General features: G+C 42.2%; 2 protein-coding genes across 3 annotated transcripts in view; one reads left to right on the forward strand and one right to left on the reverse strand.

Moving 5' to 3' along the window:
• LOC137603724 (ETS homologous factor) overlaps positions 1–22,091 on the reverse strand; it is a 54,512-nt gene that overhangs the window by 26,350 nt on the left and 6,071 nt on the right. The gene's annotated exons all lie outside the window — the stretch shown is intronic.
• The window catches only part of LOC137603711 (leucine-rich repeat-containing G-protein coupled receptor 6), a 36,608-nt gene that overhangs the window by 8,603 nt on the left and 5,914 nt on the right, over positions 1–22,091 (forward strand). For both annotated transcript variants that reach the window (XM_068327429.1, XM_068327438.1), the window contains exons 2-10: positions 5,192–5,263; positions 12,002–12,073; positions 14,067–14,138; positions 17,133–17,348; positions 17,514–17,585; positions 20,307–20,375; positions 21,004–21,075; positions 21,244–21,315; positions 21,729–21,797. In XM_068327429.1, the coding sequence (XP_068183530.1) occupies positions 5,192–5,263; positions 12,002–12,073; positions 14,067–14,138; positions 17,133–17,348; positions 17,514–17,585; positions 20,307–20,375; positions 21,004–21,075; positions 21,244–21,315; positions 21,729–21,797 (786 nt within the window). The remainder of the gene's footprint in view (positions 1–5,191; positions 5,264–12,001; positions 12,074–14,066; positions 14,139–17,132; positions 17,349–17,513; positions 17,586–20,306; positions 20,376–21,003; positions 21,076–21,243; positions 21,316–21,728; positions 21,798–22,091) is intronic.

Below are 22,091 nucleotides of genomic sequence, written 5' to 3' on the forward strand. Positions count from 1 at the left end.
AATAAAGGATCCTCTTTCATCGTGGCATTATGTGTTTCAAAGAACTAAGCGGAGAGGATCAGACTGACTAAATCTGACTGAAGACATTACTGTCATACTTACAGTAAAAGAAAGGTGTGTCTCTGGCTCCACTAATGCAGTTTTTTTTTGCCCTCTAGGCAAAGCTCTAGTGGTTGATTTCCACTTAAGATCTATTACTCTAATGTTCCTCACAGGTAAGCTGCTTTCAAAGGTGGAAGCTTACCGCCATTATTACCTGTTTGTTTGGTAGGAGTCTCCACATGAGTGAGGGAGACAGAGAAGACAGGAAGGCAAGAAGAAAGAGCATGACAGAGAGCAGAGGAGGAAGAGAGAGGGAAGACCTCAGGGTAGAGTTCTGGGGAAGTGATTTTTGTTGTTGTTGTGTGTGTGTGTGCGAGTGTGTGTGTTTGTGTGTGTGTGTGTGTTGAATGGGAATGAGAGAGAGAGAGAGAGACGGGGAGGGGGAGACAAAGAGAGAGGGAAAACCACCGCTGTACGGGCAACAATGTAAGCCTGTTTGCTTACACACTAATACCTGCTTTGTTATATTCCATACCTGCACGCAATTTTATGCTCGAGCAACGCGCCAGAAACATTTCCACACAACTTTTTTTTTTTTTTTTTTTTAATATGATGGAACAATGGAATTCTCCCAGGTAAAATGTATCCAGTCTTCTCTCCTCTGCCTGCCCGTGCACAGCTTTGTCCGACTGACACATTTTATCATTGATGATGATAGAAAAGTACACCTGACTGCTGATCCTGCTCTACATTCACTCACCGGGGGTGGTCCATCACCCAACCCACAAAGCCACCCGTGTCCCGGAGTGTGCCTGTGGATATGGATGATGACCTCTGAATTTATTGGAGTAAAATATAGACACATAACTGTGTGTGTGTGTGTGTGTGTGTGTGTGTGTGTCTGAACATAAACATTCCCATATGATGTGGCTAGTTGTTTTGCTGCGCTAAATCAGCAGCTCTTGTCAGAAGTGCTTCAAGTTTGACAATGGATACAACAGAGCTAGGGGCACATTGACACCCACACAGACATCGTCTTTGATCACAGGACCGATAACATACCTCAGTAGTCCTGCTGACGGCAAAAAAAGAGGAAATATGATAAATCACATCACTGTAACTACTGGACTGTGTAATCCTGCATTTCCATATTCCGTGAGGGATTGAGTGGCATAAAGAGCGAGGGAGAGGAAGGGCCAAAGCTGATGAATGGAAATCTACCTCCGCTCCTTCATGCTTCCGTTCTCCCCTGAAGACAACCTCCTTGCCATGGTTAGTCTGTCAATCATAGCCTACAGCAGTCAAATATCCAGCGCTTCTCCTTTCTTCCTGTGCCAGACCTTCCTTCCTCTCGCATTCATATGCACACAAGCATACACACACACACACACACTCTGCAGAGAGGAGATTAAATGATCTATCAGAGCACATTGTGCCTTTGCAATACTTGGAACAGTGCTTGTAAAAGGAATGGTATAATCTCCGTTTTTTATTTCAAGTCTTACGATTGCTGCAATATTGGACATATTCTCACACATGTTACTCTACTTAAACACACACACACACACACACACACACACACACACACACACACACACACACACACACACACACACACACACACACACAAAAATTGCATGCAGTCACTTGTAAATCTAATTCCTCTCCAGGGAGGCAGAAGAGAGCACCGGGGGCTTTTGTGCGTCATTTCTGAAGGCACAGAGCAGAGAGGGTAAAGGGAAGTTAGAGGCACATTTGCAACTGTGTCTGTTGAGGAATGAGCATGGGTCTCCATGTCTGCGTCCTGTTCTCCTAATACCGCTTTGGAGTCTTTAGTTCGTCATTCAGCAGCAGACGGAGATCTGAGGGAGACGACGGCCTGTGTGCCTCTGGCGGTTGAGAGATGTGTTGTCTTGCTCGCTAATATTAGGCTGCTTTCTTGGCGCCGTGATGGCCAAGATAGTGCAGGATGGTTCCCTGTTGAATATTCACATGAAAAAAAAAAAAAACCAAGACAAGTAACCGCACAAACTTTCACTCTGTCCCTCACACACAGAGACACACAGTAATTAGTTTCCATAGCCCAGACACAGCTGTATAGCAGGGACTGCTCCCATCATGTCTGCTGGCTCGCTGGAAAACAATGGGGGTGTGAAAATGAGTGACAGACGTCTTACCACACACACACACCGCAGTCACCTAATAATAAAAAAAAAAGTATTGAACTTCACACACTGCCACACATACTTGGACTCCGTCTCCAACTCTGGTGAACATACACAGACAAAGATGCCCATAAAATGGGGACACAGAACCCTGATGCTAATTACAAAACGCTGCAGAGTCTGCAAAATTTGTACGCACTCCCTTTCTCACTCCTTTTGTGGCCAATTATTTGCTCTGAAAATATCTGAACGTCACAGCGCCAGCCGACACAATGCACATGTGGTAGTCATCAATCATAATTATCATGGTTTAAAAAAGCCACAGCTGTTATTTGATTTTAAAAACAAGCCATATTGCAGTGCCTTCCAACGATACGTCAAGTTGTCAGTGGAGGCCTTGGCCTGCGAAGCAGAAATGTCCTTTCTCTCTCTCCGGCTTCCCAATATGCTCGTTGGAGAGCACAGGCGAGCTGAGCTGCGTTCAATCTTTACGATGACTCACCGCCGTGTGTCTTTATTTTTAAATATTGTCTCTCTCCGTTCCTGTATGTTTATTCTGTCTGAGCGAGGGCGCTGTTATGGACTTCACACAACGATTGTTTATGGTTTCTTTAATCAGGACCAGATAATGGAGAGTTGTCGCCATGCGTGGGCGCTTCCCCAGAAGCTGGGAGGTGTGTGTGTGTGTGTGTGTGTGTGTGTGTGCACTGCTATGATTTAATGATCACCACGGAATGTTCCGATACATGTTTTCCTCTGAAGAATACAAGTGCAGAGACGAGGATTAAGATGAAGGTGTGTACTGCTCACAAGGCCACTTTTTAAAGGTGATGTCACCTAGTCTTGATTGTGTCTGCCGGTTTACTGTTACCGCGGGCTGTGTGGTCTCCATGGCAACTTTGTTATCACATATATTTACCTCTGATTTTGATCAAACAGCATTGCACTTGTATTCATTAAGAAATTACTGCCTGGAGCCCAAGCACAAAATCCCATGACATCACCCGTACTCATCTTTTAAGTACGACCTTAAAGGCATGGCATATTTCTAAGAGTCCATATCTGTTAAATTGCTTGAATCGACAAAATAATTATTAAGTAATTACGTTGTATTTCATTTGAGGATTATTATGTGCAGTAACTGAGCTGTTAGCAAACTCAGGTGAAATCTGTTCACAGGTATAGTAATATGTTCGACATGAAACAAAGTCTGCTTAAGATGACAGTATTTTCTGGACTATAAGGCGCACCTTCAACGAATGGCCTATTTTAAACCTTTATCTATATATAAGGCGCACTGGATTATAAGGTGCATTGTTGGTTTTTTGAGAACTTTAGGTGTGCCTTTTAGTGCGGATAATACTGTAAATGGATGCACTTTATAACGACGCTGCCATATTATAGTTATTATTGAGAACACACACTTTTTTTTTAAATGCGTTGACATCTCCTTTTGTCTCCTTTAGCCTGATTTCTACTTTAAATGGCTAGTTATCGCATACCTGTCGGACTGGGTTTTCGTAACATGCATTGAAACATCGCAGGAAGCTGCCCGTGAATCGAGCTTACAAGAGTGTTTCTTCCGGTAACTGTGATAAAAATGGATTTCCTGTTGCAGATAAAAATTAATTCCAGGTACCCACCCTCAGTATCACTTGAATCCTGTCTCTGCAGTCGAATAAAGAGGCCGTAACAAGACTATTTTATTATTTTAGCTACAATGCCTCATGATTAAAAGACAGAAAACTCATCATGGGGTGAGAACACACCTGCTGCACCTACTGTGACAATGGTTGTCCGTCATGTGACAACGTTTTGGTTTTTTTTCTTGTCATAGCTGCTCCATGTGACAGGGTATCAATAACGCAGCGTAATGCCATGCAGTGTTTTTTTTTTTTTTTTCGCCACATCTGAAGCTGAATGTAGATCGGTGCTATGGATGAATTCATCAAGTGCCCCCCCATCAGCTTGGCTGACCCTGACAAACAAACACAAGTGTGTCAAAACTCCCGACTGCAAAGGGCTTCTGAAAGCACAGTTTACACTCTCTAGCCCGGTGGTCCGGCTTTATGAGCAATGGTTAGTGTCATACGAACACACAGACACACACAAAAGACGCACACACAAATACAAATCTCGCTCCTGAAGACGCATGTGAGACCCCAAGGGCTGTGAAAGCAAAGACGGGGTGATGTAACACCTCTTTGCTTTCATGGTGTTTATCAAAGAGACGACCTTACATGACTGGGGCCACAGGACTTTTGTGTGTTTTTCAACCACAGACTGACACGTGATTGGTCCGTATGATATCCCGATTGTTTAAAAAATAGGTTACTTGTGCATGTGTGTGTGTGTGTGTGTGTGTGTGTTGAATGGGTGTGCATGTGTTTGTATGCATACAAGCATCCTGCACCTCTCCCTCTTTGACCACAAGGCAGCTGCGTCAACACGCAGCCCCCCAGCGCAACCCTGTTCACATCACAACGTGTCAGAGACGCGGCGAAATGGAGTGTGCGTATGTTACAGCAACGAACAAAAGGAAGGGAAAGGAGGCGGTCTCTGGAGAAACCTGAGGAAGGAAAAAAAAACAGAAGACGAGAGATGGTGGGGGGGAGAGAGATAGATATGGAGGGAGGCTGAGGGGTCAGATCTCAGAGAAGGACGAGAGAGACATCTGGAAAAGAGAAAGAGTCACTGGGACGAGGAGGAAATTACAGCTGCCCAACAATGATTCATTGGGGAAAATTTTCTCCCTCCTCCCTCCTGTCCTCCAACCTCTCTACCTAACCCTCTCACCTCCTTTCGTGCACTTCTCCTCACAGGGGATAATTGATTGCCACATGAAAAAATATGTTGTAAACATTTGTAATTCTGCATGTACTACATATTCTCCAATAAAAGTGCTTAGGATTACATTGAGTGATACTTTGAAACTGAAGCTCTATCCCCCCGACCCCCTTTTTTTTTTTTTTTCCTCTCCCTAGGGATCTGAGCATGAACAACATCAGTGGGATCCAGCCGAGAGCCTTCCATCGCCTGCACCTGTTATCAGAACTGTGAGGACAAAATCATTCAACTCACATTTAATCAATAAACTTCTATCATCACAACTCAAACATGACAAGAAATCGTAATTCCCTGAGTCACTGACCCGTGGGACATCAGTGATAGGGATTGATGATCCTGGCCTGCCTCTGATCTCTCCTACCAAGAAAGTGCCTGCAGCAATAGGCTAGTAGATCCTTGGAAAGCTGCACAAAAAGAGGGAGGTGAAGGGAACCTGATATTCACTAGGAGAGGGAATATATGGTCCTTAAAGCGTTTAGAGAGTACGTTCTGAGCTCAGCATCCAAACCACTGCTCCCCTTGACTTTGTTTCAGCTGGACAGCTCAGCAGGACCAGTACACACATAGACACAAACGTTTGCCAAGACAAACACACACTATAGGAGAACTTTGGGGTAGTATTTAAGGAAAATCAGGAGAGCAAAGACACAAGTTTTTTCTTGTTTTAAAAAATTAACTATGGCAAACTATTATTAGAGGCCATCAAAACAGATTAGTTGAATGCCAAAAGTAGCGCTCGACAAACTAAACTTGAATAGCAAAGGAACAAAGATAAGAGCAGGCCTAAGCATGTGTGCCAGGCGTGCTCAGGGATAAGCTACAGGCACTTCTTATGTTGATACGTCACAAATTAGAAGGTAGAAAGCCTCATTGTGTTGCTGATGGAAGCGCCCAGCCTACAACAAAATCACTAAAAGTTTGGGGTTTTTTTGGTCGACTTGGCTGATATCTGATTTGACCACTCAGCAGAAATCGGCTAAGTCTCAGTTTGACAAAGGCTGCCCACAGATATGCCCCAAGGGTTCGACTGTGTGCATAAGTATGTATTAGGTCGCGGGGGGGCTTATGCACGTCTGTCAGTGTTAAACAGATTGATTTACTTGTGAAGCCTGCAGTCTCTGTGTGTCTGCATTGGGGGGGGGGGGGTTGTATAGTTCGCTGTTTTTTTTATGCTAAAACTTGCAGCTGCAACCTGTCAGGCATGAGGAACAATGAGAGCAAAGAGTTAACGGGAACAGCGCTCAGCTGGCTCACATTTGATTCACAGTCAAATTGGAATTTGAAGACTGGAGCAGAGCTGAACAATGGAGTTTTCTGACACCTTGATGTGTTGGAATTTGATTGAATACTTTTGATTTACTGTTGTTAATCAAAGTCATAGTTCTGAGCGTTTGTTGCTGTAAAAAGTAGTGTGGAAATATTGTAATAATAAGAACCACAAAGCGCCGCGTGATGCTGAACATCAGTGCTCGCATTTCGCCTGCATTGTACTTGAAAGGTTAAGGGGTTTTGGATGCAGCCTCTACCTGCCCTCTTTGTCCAGATGCAATCCCTCCACTGTGTAGCAGCCCTGTTGATCTTTCATCTTTTGTATGACTCTCCTGCTGTGACATTTTATGGAGATGTTCCTATCCTAAAGCCAACTTTTAAAGCCCGCTGACCATTTGTGGAAACATTCTGGGACGACGATGATGTTCCAAAGTACGGATGAGGACATTTCTGACACCCGCACCTGTCTAGAAGGTTTAGGGAGATGAAACATTGCAGGTTATGGTAAACATGTTATAATTACTACAAGTTATAGCACTTAGAAAAAAAACAAGCCAAAGCCCTTTACACAAACATGGTTGGGTTAAGAGTGAGAGCTTTTGATGTGGGTCTACAGCACTTGTTGATAGCGCGGGGAGAGGCGAGGCCCGGGCAGGTTGTAACTAGCAGTGATAAATTGTTTGATGTTGGACTCTATCTCCCTGCCTCCCTCCCTCACTCACTCTATCTCCCCCTTTTTGCAAGTCTACAGACCCCATCACCATTTATCTGCAGGCTGTTGCAAGTTTATTAGTGCCTCCGATAGTTTTCTACCCCCCACCCCCCCACCCCCAGTTTTTTTGGCTGTCTCTGCATTCCTGCATGCCAAAACGAATCTTATGGCAAGAAGTCTAGCTTTCATCCTGTTTTCAACAAAGGGGAGGAGAGGGAATAAAAACTTATGAAGCCACATACAGAGTATCCATCTGAAGCATGGCCCGTAAATGAAGACTGAATCACGCGACCTCTTATCTCTTCAGTTATTTCTACATGCAAGAGTAAAAAAAAAACCTCTTTGAACTTGGAATGAGGTGATGGAATTAATTAATTATGCAGGAAGCAACCCTCCCTTTGATTCACTGTGGCATTAATATCGCTAAAAAGATTTCAGTGGTATTACCTCTCCCTCTAGCTCTTTCTTTGCTTCCAATTCTTTATTTCTAAATCCCGTTCTATTGATGTTGGATCCCTCTCATTATTCCTTTATTTAGCGCTTTGATCAGTAAATCACCTCTTTAGTCAAACACGCAATCCTGCACACAACTGTCATTCAGACGGCCCATAAAGATCTGCAACTGGCAGGTAGATTGTACGTCTATAGATTAATGAGAGGGCAGCAATGCCCACATTTTTGGAACAGACTGGTTACTCATCTACCTGACATATCAAAGGCATCCTCTCTCATTAAATGTCGTGCTCTAATATCAAATATGCACCATCTATTCCAACCTGTTGTCTAATTGCAACTTGGAGCCAGTACAGTAAATGGTTTTCAACAAAACTCTCACCAGTAATGCCTGAAAACCACTTTAGAAGGCAATAGTTTCCCCACTGCCTTTCCTCTGGTTGAATGTCTCAAATTATCATTATCGGTAACGTCACTCACCTGCCAATTAGAGAGCAGAACCCAAGCTCATTCAACATGGCCTGACAGGTAAAGAAACTCAGAGGTTTTATTGAAAACCCTCTGTCAATGTTCGCTTTGCCTCTTCTGATGCACATTATTACAAACAAGTGAAAGTGATGAATTTGGTGCCAACCCCTGTTATGAGCTTTAGAATGAAGTGTTGATTACTCTGAATGAGCGTCCTCTGTGCTGTGAGAGGCCTTTCATCTGTTTTTCAGAACACAATATGAATCAAAACCAACTGCAGGAGGGGAGAACTTGAGCGGAGGCCAGCTCTGCCCTACTTGTCTTTCATTTGCTGATAAGATTGTCTGTCGATCAGAATTAATACACTGGGTGAAGGTTAAGAGGTTGCCAGATTGTCTGCCTGCTCCAAGTGCAGCCCATAACTGGAACTATCTGACACAACAGTTCAACTTTTCCTCTTACTGTTGCCAACATTGGTTTTTGTCTGCTTGTATTACTCTCCCATAAAGACACACACACACACACACACGCACGCACGCATGAACACACACACACACCCACACCCACACACACAGTGTTTTCCATGTCTATATTTTACTCCAATAATTTCAAAGGTTAACACCAGGTTAAGTGGTTTACCCTCAGGCTGGACCTCCCAACAGAAGGAGGGATAAAATTTCTATTGATGGACCACAGGTGGAAAAGGTCATCCATGCACGTACACTTACAGACACACCACCGCATAAACCACCCTCTCACCAACAAGACCTGCTCGTCTTCAGAAGCTATCCCACTGCCATTATGATGTCCAATCACATCTCAACATATAAAGCTGTCCAGGTTTTGAATCTATCATTTTATCTATTTTATAATCAGATGGTCCACTTCAGTGAAGTTCTTCCCTGTTCAGATCAGGGTGGTCTCACCTTTGGTACCATATGTCCCACTTCACTCCTATGAATCTGAACTCCACTGGTCCCCATAATCTATCCATGAATCACTTCAATACCACCGAATTATGCTGAGGTCGATTTTTTTTTTTTTATCTTCACAGTCAAGGGGCCAAGAAAAAATCTAACTATCCCCAAATCAAATTAAAAGAAAAAACAGTTGGAACCACAGTTTGACAAGAGCAAGGCGCCTTTCATTAGAATGAGATTGATGTGGAACGACTAGGCAGCTAAGTGTGGAACATTCACTCATTCTTAAGATCATTTACACACAAGTACACACATAAATACACACATTGATATCATGGAAACAGTTGTTCAATGGCAACTGCTGGTGTTCTGTTGATGTTTATCAAGGACGTCTGAACATTTTTCAATATCCATCTTCACTTTTTGACATAATTATCCATTTGACAAATGAAGGTGGTAAAAAAAAAAAGGAATGATTCCACTCTAATGCTGTTTTGGCTCAAATTTGGAGAGCTAATAGAGAAAGGCTGGTTGGCAGTATGACATGCACATCATACTATGGCCTTAACTACAATGTTTGTTTTCTAAAACTCTAAATTACTGGCCCTCCTCATCCCCCAGTGAGAAGACATTTATTTTCCTTTGGTGCTACCTCTATCTTTTTTTCTCCATCCAATGCGTCTGTAACTAATTATTGAGTTTGAACAAGGACCAAAAGACGGCACTTAGAGGTCTTTGCTGGAATAAGCTTAGATCTATTTTACTGGTGTCAGAACCTCAGCAAGGCCTTTTGAAACGGTTACCTTGGACGCAGCAGATATTGGAATGATCTCCCGCGACCAGCTTTTACAATAGTATAAACTGAAATGATACCGAAGTTGCAAACCAATTGATCTCTAAAGGACAACAAATGGACAGCGTGCAGGTTGCTGAAATTTAGGTTGCTCATCCAAAAAGCCGCTTAGGTGAAACTAATTAAAAAAAAGGTGATGTTCCACCTCTAATTAAAGAAACATCATTGATGAGAGGTAAATCATCCTCACACCTGTATAGTTTTTTCTCATACAACCTCTGGTGATTACTGTGACCTCGCTGAATGAGAATCTGCACAAGACACTTCATTTTTGAATGATTTAGGTCTTTAATTTCTTTTATAACATGGATTTAAGCATCTGATTTTATTTAAAAGCATCATGTATGAGTGGAATGATTGTATCTCTCTCCTGCATGTGTTAGTACAGTACCAAATGACAGTTTGGACTCAAAGTGGGAATGTGTGTCCAAACTGTACTGGATATCATCATGATAAATCTAAAGTAATAAACATTTCTAATATTGTGGGATGTAAATCATCAGTATTATAAATCACATAAATCTTAAAGGCCACTGATATTAAAGTGTGTCCATGTTCTGGTGAAATTGTCCAGATTTGCAATTTCAGATTACAAGATTACTTTTAAATAAAAAGAAATTTGCAAGTATAATGTGTGTATAAATAGTGTTTGTATCAGTTCATGTGTGTGTCTAATCAGTTGTAGCTCTATAGTTTCTAATCTAGGCTGAATGTGACATTTGACAGCCATAAATGATTCCTGGTTTGCCAGTACCCATTCATTCATTCATTCATTCATACATTCATTCATTCATTCATTCATTCATTCATTCATTCATTCATTCATTCATTCATTCATTCATTCATTCATTCATACATCGTCAGGACCCACTTCTTCTGCTGTCCTGGGTCATGGGGTTGCTGGAGCCTATCCAATGGGACTTGGGAGGGTGAGGCAGGGTACACTCCGGGCACAACGCCAGTGCACCACGTAGCCGCACGAAGGACAGACACATGTGCACACACCCACTCACCCCTATGGGCAATTGGAGACCAGCCTGTTCACCTGAAATGCATGTTTCTGGAGGTGGGAGGAAGCCGGAGAACCCGGAGAAATCACCGTTACACAGTAATACAGTAATACGTTGACATGACTATCATGTGTCAAAGGTGCCTTAGGAGGCCTTACTCATTAAAATCTGGATAGATACTTTGAAGGATTTTTTTTTTTAAAAACTAACCCATCCAGAAGCAGGTTCTTTAACATAAGGCCCACATTCCAGGCAAATGTCACCTATAAAGAAACATAGTGGGGAGGATGCCGATGAGTAACTTCTAACGTGTGTATGTGTGTGTGTGTGTGTGTGTGTGTTTAATAAAAGTGGGTGGTCTTGAGCTGTGAAGACCAAATCTGTGTTTAAAGTGTGCTTCCAGCTTGTGACCTTGAGACTTACTCTGTTGGACTGAATGTTATTTATTTGGACATCTTATACACACACTCACAAATGACCATTAGGTGGTGTGTTTGATAAACAAACTGATTGGATTGCTTGTGTGAATGTGTGTGGTTTATCTCCCTCGCTGTCCTCAAGGCCTCTCAGAATGGGCCCAATTTGACTCAAGGACATGGAAAATTGCACATGCACGCTCACCCTGCACACATGAGCGAATGTGCACATACAGAGTATACACCTTTGCTATATATACACACATATAAACACACTTGCATGCATTCAAGCTTCGCCCCTGCACTTGTTGACCCAGTCTCACTCCCCATTCAATTGTGCCTTGAGTCAGTCACCGGAGCTCCCCGGATTGGTTAAGGTTTCAGGGTGCACATTAGGCCAATCGTGACTTCTCTGCAGGGAATAGAATAGGATATTTATGTGCATGTTGTTCCAAAAACAACCTTGAAAAAGGAGCTTGTATTTCAAGTTTGATCCATTCTAATCCAAAAAAAGTGAAATAAAGGCAAAACTTTATGAGAAATTCATACTAGAGTCATTTTTTATGTGTGTGTTGATACTCATTTGCATAGCCATATAATATATTTAATGTACTTCATTCATCTATATGTTCTATCTATCTATCTATCTATCTATCTATCTATCTATCTATCTATCTATCTATCTATCTATCTATCTATCTATCTATCTATCTATCTATCTATCTATCTATCTATCTATCTATCTATCTATCTATCTATCTATCTATCTATCTATCATTTCATTTATATATATTTTAGATTATATATTTATATGTATATATTTTACTATCTATGTTTGTGTCCTAGACGCATCTCAGGAAATCAGCTGAGGTATATCTCAGGCTACGCCTTCCAGGGTCTCCACAACCTCAAAGTTCTGTAAGTAACTTCCTCCTCTTCTCCCAGTTTATAACACTCTGGTGGTTCACTCATCCCAGACACGTTGTTTCACTCCAGTATTCTGGAGAATTGAGTTTTGCTCCCATGTTGAATAAAACACACAAGCTGTGCATCACAAACTGTAGTTAAACTTTATGGGCTGGAAGAAACCTCGCCGGCATGCAGTTCCTTCATTCCCTGTTTCAGTTCTATTCCCACACACACACACACACACACACACACACACACACACACACACACACACACACACACACACACACACACACACACACACACACACACACACACACACACACACACACACACACACACACACACACACACACACACACACACACAGGTGTAATGCTAGGACCTCCCAGTCACACCACCCACTGAGATTATAGCAAGTGACCCAAAAAGAAAAGAAAAAAAAAAAATCACTCCGAAATTCTAATTCAAAGCTATTCTCTCAGCACCCATTTTCCAAAGTGTGCTCACAGTATTATGATCCATGACCACCAACTGTTAGCGCTGCCATGAAGTATTAAATCACAAAAAGCACACAGTAACATTAAAACCTTTTGCTACTTGTTGACTGGTGAGTGCGGGGTCTAATGAGTCGTGACAATATTTCCAGTTGGCGCATAGAGGAGGGTATTATGGAGGTTTTCATCAGCTTTGGCGGGTAACTCAATCTGTGGATTCTGGATTAAAGTTTGTAAAGCCCTGCCACACTAAATAAACTCAGATCATTGTGATTAGTATTTTCACTGAATCTGGGAGATTATCAGATATAGAAGTTAATTTAATTTTACCTTGATGTTGTGAAATTCACTTAGACGGGATGAGTGAACCAGTCATACATCCTGAGCCGTTATGCCATTACTGTAGAAGCACAAACATATAGTGAAATCCATACAAGTCTGGAAGCATTCACGCTTTGCGCTGTTAACACTCTGGTGAACGTCTGACAAGTCTGTCTCACATCGGAGCGGCTGAACTGTTGGATTCCCTCGTCGGTGTATTCGTTAAAGTCAGGCCATGTCAAACACAAATGGACTGCTGACCTTTCGTAGGGTTACAGCAAGGATCCTGCTGATATGAAACACACACACACACACACACACACACACACACACACACACACACACACACACACACACACACACACACACACACACACACACACACACACCCACACATACACACATACAAGAGGTTATGAACTCAGAGCGGAATACAGCCAGTCTTCCCTGTAGGGAATTTCTTTGAAACAGGAAAAGACTCAATTAGATGTATTTATCATGGCATCATCATCCCAGTGGAAAAAATTCTCCCCTGATTGTCTCTAAACCTGAGCATCATTTCTTCGACATTGAAGCAATCACTGCACATTACACAGGAGACTATTGTGAAATACACCGGACTGTGAAAACATGTGACGCAGCGAGTTATGTAAATAAATAGAGCTACATTTGAGATGTCTAATGCCACCATTGTAAAACAGAGATTAAAAAATTGGCTTCACATTTTTAAAATTGACAAAGAAAAAAAAGATGAATGGCTTGATACAAGATCTCGCAACGTTGGAATTCTGTGGCACCGTGATGCCACGATAAAGGCATCACGGAGCCGCTGCACTAATATCAGACAACCAGTCTTGATAAAAACTGAAAGGCAAAGAGGAAAAGAAAAACAGTTAGAGCAAAAGAGTCTATTGTTTGTTCTCCACTTCCTCCTTGCTTTTTTTTTTTTGCTCCATTCTTTTGTGAATGACATCAGCAGCCCACCCAAGGAGCTTCTCTTTCTCTTTTCATCTACCCTTCATTTTCTGCTTCTCCTCAAGCTTTCACTGGCCCTTTCCTCCTTGTGTCAGATTTCCCTCAGGATGGAATTATTTGTTCTGCTTGATGTGCCCTCACGCACGGCACATAATCTCCAACACATTTAGACATATTAATCCTGCAATTGAATATTCTGTATATTTCAGGATGCTGCAAAATAACCAACTGGAGCGGCTTCCGGATGATGCTCCGTGGGACCTACCCAACCTATTGTCTTTGTGAGTCTCTTTCTGTCTCTCTCACACACACACACACACATGCGAACACACACAAATGTGCACACACACACACGCACAGACACGCAGTAATCATGCTACTCTATCTCATGCAGCAGTGAATAAAACATCCCCCTGGCCGCCCACCCACACATCTCAGCTCTAACCGCAATGCAGGTGTAGAGTACCACTGATATATTACAGACCATACCCCAATAGTTCTGCGTTCAGAGCTGCCTGATGGGAGTCACAGCCTGACTGTGTCAGTGAAGTTCATGATAGCATCTGGAAGCCATGAGGGAAACAGCAGACACTGCAGGCCAGAGAGAGCATCTCCAATGAGCTGTGAAACAACCCCATTTTCCATCAATTCCCGTTCTCTTCCTCCTCCGCTCCTCTCCTCCATACCTCTCCCACCACCCACACCGATATCCCCCTGACTAATGAGAGCATTTGGTGGCATAATTGTTTCATCTGTGGGGTCAGCATATGTGTGTGTGTGTGTGTGTGTGTGTGTGTGTGCGTGCATGGAAAGTGCCTGATTTTTAATTCCTCGCAACTACCCGTCCGTCCCAGCTGTACCGCACACGTCCTCCACTTCGCCGTTTTCCAAATTAATAATTCTGTGCAAATATCCATAAAGCCATTTAATTCAACACACACTCAAATTAGGAAGGAGGGGTGTGTGGCGTTTAACCCTTTTACCACCTACAGCGTTTCCCTGTCTGGTATAAAACAGGCCTGCTCTCCTTCAACACAGTCACCGAGCCGGCACACACAAACACTCGCACACGTGTGTGTGTATGTGTGTCTTGAGTGCATGCCTAACCTCACAATTTTGTGATGATGATGATGATGTCTCTGTCTATGTCATCAATCTATGTGTGTATGTGTATGTACACAAGATGGTGTGTGTGGTCTTTCAATTTCCTCACATCGATATGGTCTTGAGTAATGAAAACACACACACATGCACACACAAAAAAGCATGCACACACACACACGCACGCACGCACGCGCCCACGCACACACACACACACACACACACACACACACAGCCAGAGAGAGAGACGCGCCTTGTCATTACACTAATGATAAGCTCAGCAGAGAGAGATTACTGGAAAAGCTTTGGAGAGTGAAGCTTGTTGGCGCCTCTCACCAACATAAAACACATCAGGTAAAAGGGAGACAGCACATGGGCTTTAAATTAATAGAAATGTATAAAGCAGGCTTTCATGTCAAATAAACAGCATCCTAATCTTGAACAAAAAAAAAGAAAAAAAAAAGATCCTTTTGTTAGCGGAGAACTGAAACCGAGTCAAGAAATTTGTCTCACCATTTTACAATTACAACACGCATCACTCCATTGTTTGGTGCCATCACAGACAGAGAGTTGTTTTGGGTCTCAATCCACAGGTTGAGCAGCATAATAAGTGAAACTCTGTTTTTATTTGATCCCCTGGTAGATGAACGTCCCTCTTGAAGTTCTGTTCTGTATGTAATGTCGGACATCTGGAGATATATACACATATATATATATATATATATATATATATATATATATATATATATATATCAAACTTTGATGTGATAAACAGGAAGTAGTTGCTGCTTTATTGGCTTCTTGGAACATTCCTGGTCCTGTCTGGATCGTCAGTCCACCCAAAGGAGTAATTATCATTCTGCCCTGGAGAACTAACCAAAAGGTTGAAAGATCTTCCGTAGCTTTCATCCCGAGATTTCTTCCTGGTTGCAGGATACAGGATGTACAAGAACAATATATAACACTTAAAAAAAAATAAAAAATAAAATACAAAAGTTATGGTCCGGAAGGCAACAAGATGAAAATTGTAGTTTGAAGATGCTTGCAGTTTGCATGCACATTCACTCATTCTCGTGTATTTACAAGCGTGCTATAGGGTGTTCTCTCGTGTATACAATTGCCTCTCCTGATGGAAGATTTCCCTGGGGGAAAAGAGCCCAGAGGTCAAAGTTCAAGTTCAGATTTCACTTTGATGATGCTGTTTGTTTGGCGAAGCCTCTGAGGGCTTGAGGAGGCAGAGCTGGAGTCGCGGTATGAAAATCAAAGTCCTGCAGCGGAAGATTGATAAGGGAGGATGTTTTGAAAGACGAACAAGAATTAAGCAGCGAGAAGCGAAGGGGGTCCGCAGCGTCCGTCCAGGAGTGCATCAATGAGAAGTGTGAGAGGGGTCGGAGGGAGGAGAAGGAGATTAATGAATGAGTGTGAAGGGCCAAAGGAAAGAAGAATAGCAAGGAGGAAGTGGTCTCAGCCTGTCAACTCTGCCCTGAGGGGATCATTCATCACTATGGATGTGTGCATTTACGTGGAGTGTATGTGTGTGCGTGTCACAGTCCGCACTCACTGCTTGTGGGCGGAGAGAGGGGACAAAGTTTTTTTTTTTTTAGGGCCCGTATGGTTGAAGAGATGAAAGCACATTTGTGCGTGAGTGTGTGCATCTGGTAAGTGAGGTGTTGTCTGAGAGAAACAACAGTGACTGACGGCAACAGCAGGACTCGTTCGGAGCGAAGTGAGGCAGCACAGCTGAAGATGCTTCTTTAAAATTTTCCCTCCCTCACTTTTCTCCTTTTTTTCCCAGAAGGTGAGGAAAGTTGGCTTTACAACACACAAATAAAAGTTAGGTGGAATAAAACAGACTTTCTGCAAACTGTTTCTACACGTTTGTTCTACATGTTTCCCCTCATCTTACATTTCATACATGCCTGTGCTGGTGAGTCTTGACGTGGCTAAGTAAGCATGGGAATAAATCATAAATGATGAGACTCTTCAGAAACACCATAAAAAGATGAAAGCAGGACAATTAGGGATGTGTAATTGTCATAATAACTCTCCTTAAAGCAAAATAGTTTTAAATGGTGCAACACACCAGCTCTAATGCACGCACAAACATGGATACAAACTTACATAAGCAAATACTGTATGCTATACCTTGATTTGGTGGTTATCACACCCTGCAGGCGCCTTGATGCTAACCTGCTGTCTGAGGTTCCCGCTGGGGCGTTTCGGGGGGTCGGCTCCCTAAGACACCTTTGGTTGGATGACAACTCCCTGACAGAGATCCCGGTGACGGCCCTGGACTCCCTTCCCTCGCTGCAGGCCATGACCCTGGCCCTCAACCAGATCACTCACATCCCAGATTACGCGTTCAGCAATTTGTCCGCCCTTGTCGTTCTGTAAGTGTTGTTCACTTAAACATTTCCCGAATTTGGGTTCCTCAACTTACCAAAGAAATGATTTGTTCCGTTGACTCAGAACAGGGCGGCGATGATTTCAGTGTGGAAGCATTTTTGGAGAGGTAATTTGTGATTTGTTGAAAAATATTTGTGGCTCTTTTCCAGGCATCTCCATAACAACCAGATCCGGAGCATGGGTGCAAGATGTTTTGAAGGTCTACACAGTTTGGAGACACTGTGAGTAACACACACACACACACACACACACACACACACACACACACACACACACACACACACACACACACACACACACACACACACACACACACACACACACACACACACACACACACACACACACACACACACACACACCCTAAAGCAATTTGATTTAATGAGTCCAAATGAGCATTTCTTCGGTTTTCCTAAACATTGATCGATGACATATCAGCAATTTTTAATATTCACATTACGTCAGAACTCTTAGAGCTGGAATAAAACCTGAAAATATTAAAATGACCCAAGCCCTTCATCTTACGTGTTTAGAATTTTTTTCTTTCTGTGCCTGAAAAAGCGTTCGTATTACTTGGAACAACTGCAATTGACGAATGTACAGAGTGTGCCAAAGAATAATGAGGAGTGGTGCTAAACCACACGGTCGTAATGATCGATATCCTAGTAGCAGGTGCTTGAGTATTTCTTAAAGCCACAATCAACACATGAACAACAGAAATGTGAAGATGAGAAATTTTTCGTCTTTGATCACCTCTTTGTAACGTGAGCCAATCTCTGTGTGTTTTATACAAGTATTTTGCTAAGCAGCACTGAGGTCAAATATGGCTCAGTGTAGCTCCGGGAGAGTTGTTTGAGCCTATATGCCGTAGTGCCAATAATTAGATCGTAACCACACACCAATATGGAAACCGCAGGAAACTGAGAGTCTAATGAAAGAGGTGGGGGAAAGTAAGTGAGGGAAACGGAGACAGCGCAACTGTGTCTCCTGTAAATTCATGGTGGTCTGATGAAAAACACTGTTTCGGGTGTGTTGGTTAACAACCTGTTGAGGTATATAAAAAAAAAAAAATCTGCGTTTCGTTTTATTAGCGTGTGTGTGGTCACATGCTTGTGTATGCAGAAAACCGAATACCTGCGCAATCACAAATGAGCGGCCACATTAACACTCAACTTAAAAGCACTTATCCCATGCTGGGAATTGTGAGGGAACGGGCTGTAATACAGGGGAACCATGGTTTTAGAGGATGAAGGAAAACTAGAGAATGAGAAGAAAAAAAAAAAGAAAAGAAATCGAGATTCCTGGACTAGAATAGTGTGTGATAAAGTGTTTGGGCCATCAGCGGCAAGGAGAGACAGATGATTCAGCTGGATAAGATGACAGGTGTCATTGACGTGGGGATTGCACTGGTATGTGGGGTTAATCTCTCACAGTGGCCTCGATTATGAGAAATATGAGAGACCATGTGCATCACCACCACCCTCCCTAACCTCTAGTGTGTATTATAAAATCATTATGATGAGGAGTCGTCCAGGGAACTGCTGGAAAACATAACAGCATATGCAAACAGGGCAGAGTCAACTTAGGAAGATGAATATTTCAAAATATGCACTGCTGCTTGGGAGAAAACGTACATGTACTCTATATCTATATGTACTTCAACAAAACCAGTTATTTTGTCTTAGACGATAAAAATAGATCAAGTTGACGTGATTTGTTAATTTTAAATATCCTTTGACATGGATGGCTAAGGATTTTCAAAGATAGCACAAGTTTTTTAAATGCAAATGAATGGTATTAGTGCACCAACATCGCCATTATATTACATTTACCATGTACACATAGTTGTTCTGACATTTCTTTTTGGTACACAATAATCAGAGACAGACCAAAATAATCAGGTGAGAGAAGCAAAGGTCAAGGATCACACTGAAAAACAACCCTAGTAAGAAGCCAAACATTCATAAATCTAATCACATTGACTTGTATTGAGCAGAAACAATCTTCCATTGGGGTAAGCCAATTTTGCTTGGCTAGAATTCTTAAAAGTAGCAAAAAAAAGTCTGGCACTAAAAGACCATAATAGGCCATAAAAGCAGACAAAAATGTTTATTAAGAGCAATGAAAACCTGGTTATGTAAGAAAGACTTACTTTAAATGATTATTTTAACCTCTTGATTGAGCTGCCTGAGGATTTATAACTACAAAAGTAAGCGGTGTGCAGAAACCATCCCAGAATTTCAGGTGGACTCAAACCCAGAAACGTCGTGCTGTGAGGCAACAATGTTATAAACTCACCCACCATGCTCCCCTCTTAAAACAGCATAATGAAGATAAGCGGCTTTGTCCTGAGATGCTCGAATTATCCTTAATTTCAGCATTTTTGAAAAATGGAACAGGAAAAACTTGTTGTATAAGATTCCTAAATTGAAAAGTTGTGCAATGAAGTCGCATTGCTTTTAAAATAAAGAAAATACTGTATTCTTATTCTTCTATAAGAAGAATAAGAAAAAAAATTAAGGAGAAAAGTTTCTTTAAATTACATTACAAGGTAATTTGTCTTTAAAGATGTTTTTTTAAAAACTTTATTTGAATCTCCTTTACTGCAGATTTGTACTTTGTTATTGATTAAATCAAATTCAATATCAACTGGAAAGTTTGATTAAAACCAAGTAGATATATTTTCTCAGAAACATTGCTAACTTAATTGTAACGTAACTCATGCTTGAATTACATTACAGGTTATTAGATGTTGACAGATTAATTGGTTTGGCCTGGAAGATGGAGAATAATCAGTGAAATAATATGCTATGTGTTTGTTCTCATTTTATGGATTAATTTACATTTGATTTACATTGAAGGGAAATTAAAACCTCCACCTTCCATTGAACCTAAATGTTTCAGTACATTTCATTCAGACTTTATTCCTGTTTCTCTCTCAGGGATTTAAACTACAATGATCTGCAGGAGTTTCCTGTGGCCATCAGGACACTGAGCAAACTTCAGGAACTGTGAGACACACACACACACACACACGCACGCACGCAAACACACACACACACACACACACACACACACACACACACACACACACACACACACACACACACACACACACACACACACACACACACACACACACCTGCCTGACATGGCTATCATGGTTGTGATATCCTAAGTAATCCCATTAAGTGATTTTAATGTGGCACTCGGATACAATCTCTCTCACCCTAAGCAGGTGCTGCCTACACACCCACGCATTCACTCGCACACACGCACCCACACACACACACACACACACACACACACACACACACACACACACACACACACACACACACACACACACACACACACACACACACACACACACACACTCTCACATACAAACACAATCCATGCCTTCCTTAAGCTTCAGCAGATGTGCATGTGTCACAGATACAGCATATGTGTGCATGTTTACATCTCATTTATCCAAAAATCTTTCTCAGCTGTGCTATGGCAGGTGCAATATGAGGACACATGACTTGACTCTTGTTCACAAATGCACTTTCCTCCAAGTCTCCCTCCAAGAACACACACAAAATCAGAAACATATTGATAGCCTTTCTGACCAACAGTATGTTTTTATATTTGCAGGGGCTTCCATAACAACAATATCAAAGCCATTCCTGAAAGGGCCTTCATGGGAAACCCTCACCTCCAAACCATGTGAGCTTAATGCCTTACGTCACAATGTGAACATACTGCAATATATAAACACAGAATTACTGCTTCATGTCAACATTGTGTACAACGCAATTCATTGCCAAAAAAAAAATAATCAGAGTACGTCCAACCAAGTTTCCTCTTGTTTTTCTTTTTTTTTTTTTCTGACAGTCATTTTTATGAGAACCCCATCCAGTTTGTGGGAAGATCCGCTTTCCAGTTCTTACCCAAGTTGCACACACTGTAAGTACACAGCCAGTGGAATTCCAATGAGTTAGTCCAGACACTGTTTAAATCATCCTCCGTCCCCCAGCAGTGAAAGTTGAGTGGACGTGTGTAATGGCCAACTGAATGATGTTGTGTTCGGGTATTGCTGTGCTGTGGTCAGAGAGAGAGAGAGAGAGAGAGAGGGAGAGAGAGAGGGAGAGAGAGAGAGGGTTGCAAGAACATGTTGAATGGTGTGACTTATGATGTCTAGTGAGACAGCCAAAACAGCCTGTGTTGATGTTGGAGGAAAAGTTTGATGACTGAAATGAGCTGTTAGACACGGCCTGTGCGCACTCGCATGAGTGTTCGTACGTATGTGTGAGTGAGAGAGAGAGAGAATAAAGAAGGAGAATGACTTTTCTGACACTTCTCTTCCTGATTGACTGCAGTTCCCTTAATGGAGCGAGCCAGATTCAAGAGTTCCCCGATCTGAAAGGAACCAGCAGCCTGGAAATTTTGTGAGTGTCCTTTACTCACCCATCACCCTCACATACACATGTATAACATCACTTTCCCTTATAGGGGGGGAGGGGGCACCGCTACGTTACCCCGCCACGTACAATTCCAGGGGTCAAGGACATAAGGCGATGATAGAGTGTAGAGAGATAAGGCAAAGCAGAGAGAGGGAGACACACAGTAAACAAGGAGAAACAAAAAGGGTGATTATTTGTGTTGTAGGATTTCTAGCAGAGAAGGGGGACATGCCACAAAAAGGATAGGGAGGGGTAAGTAAGTTATGCCAGTCTGTGACA

The sequence above is a fragment of the Antennarius striatus genome, chromosome 2 (genome assembly GCF_040054535.1).
Source record: "Antennarius striatus isolate MH-2024 chromosome 2, ASM4005453v1, whole genome shotgun sequence".
Taxonomy (NCBI): domain Eukaryota; kingdom Metazoa; phylum Chordata; class Actinopteri; order Lophiiformes; family Antennariidae; genus Antennarius; species Antennarius striatus.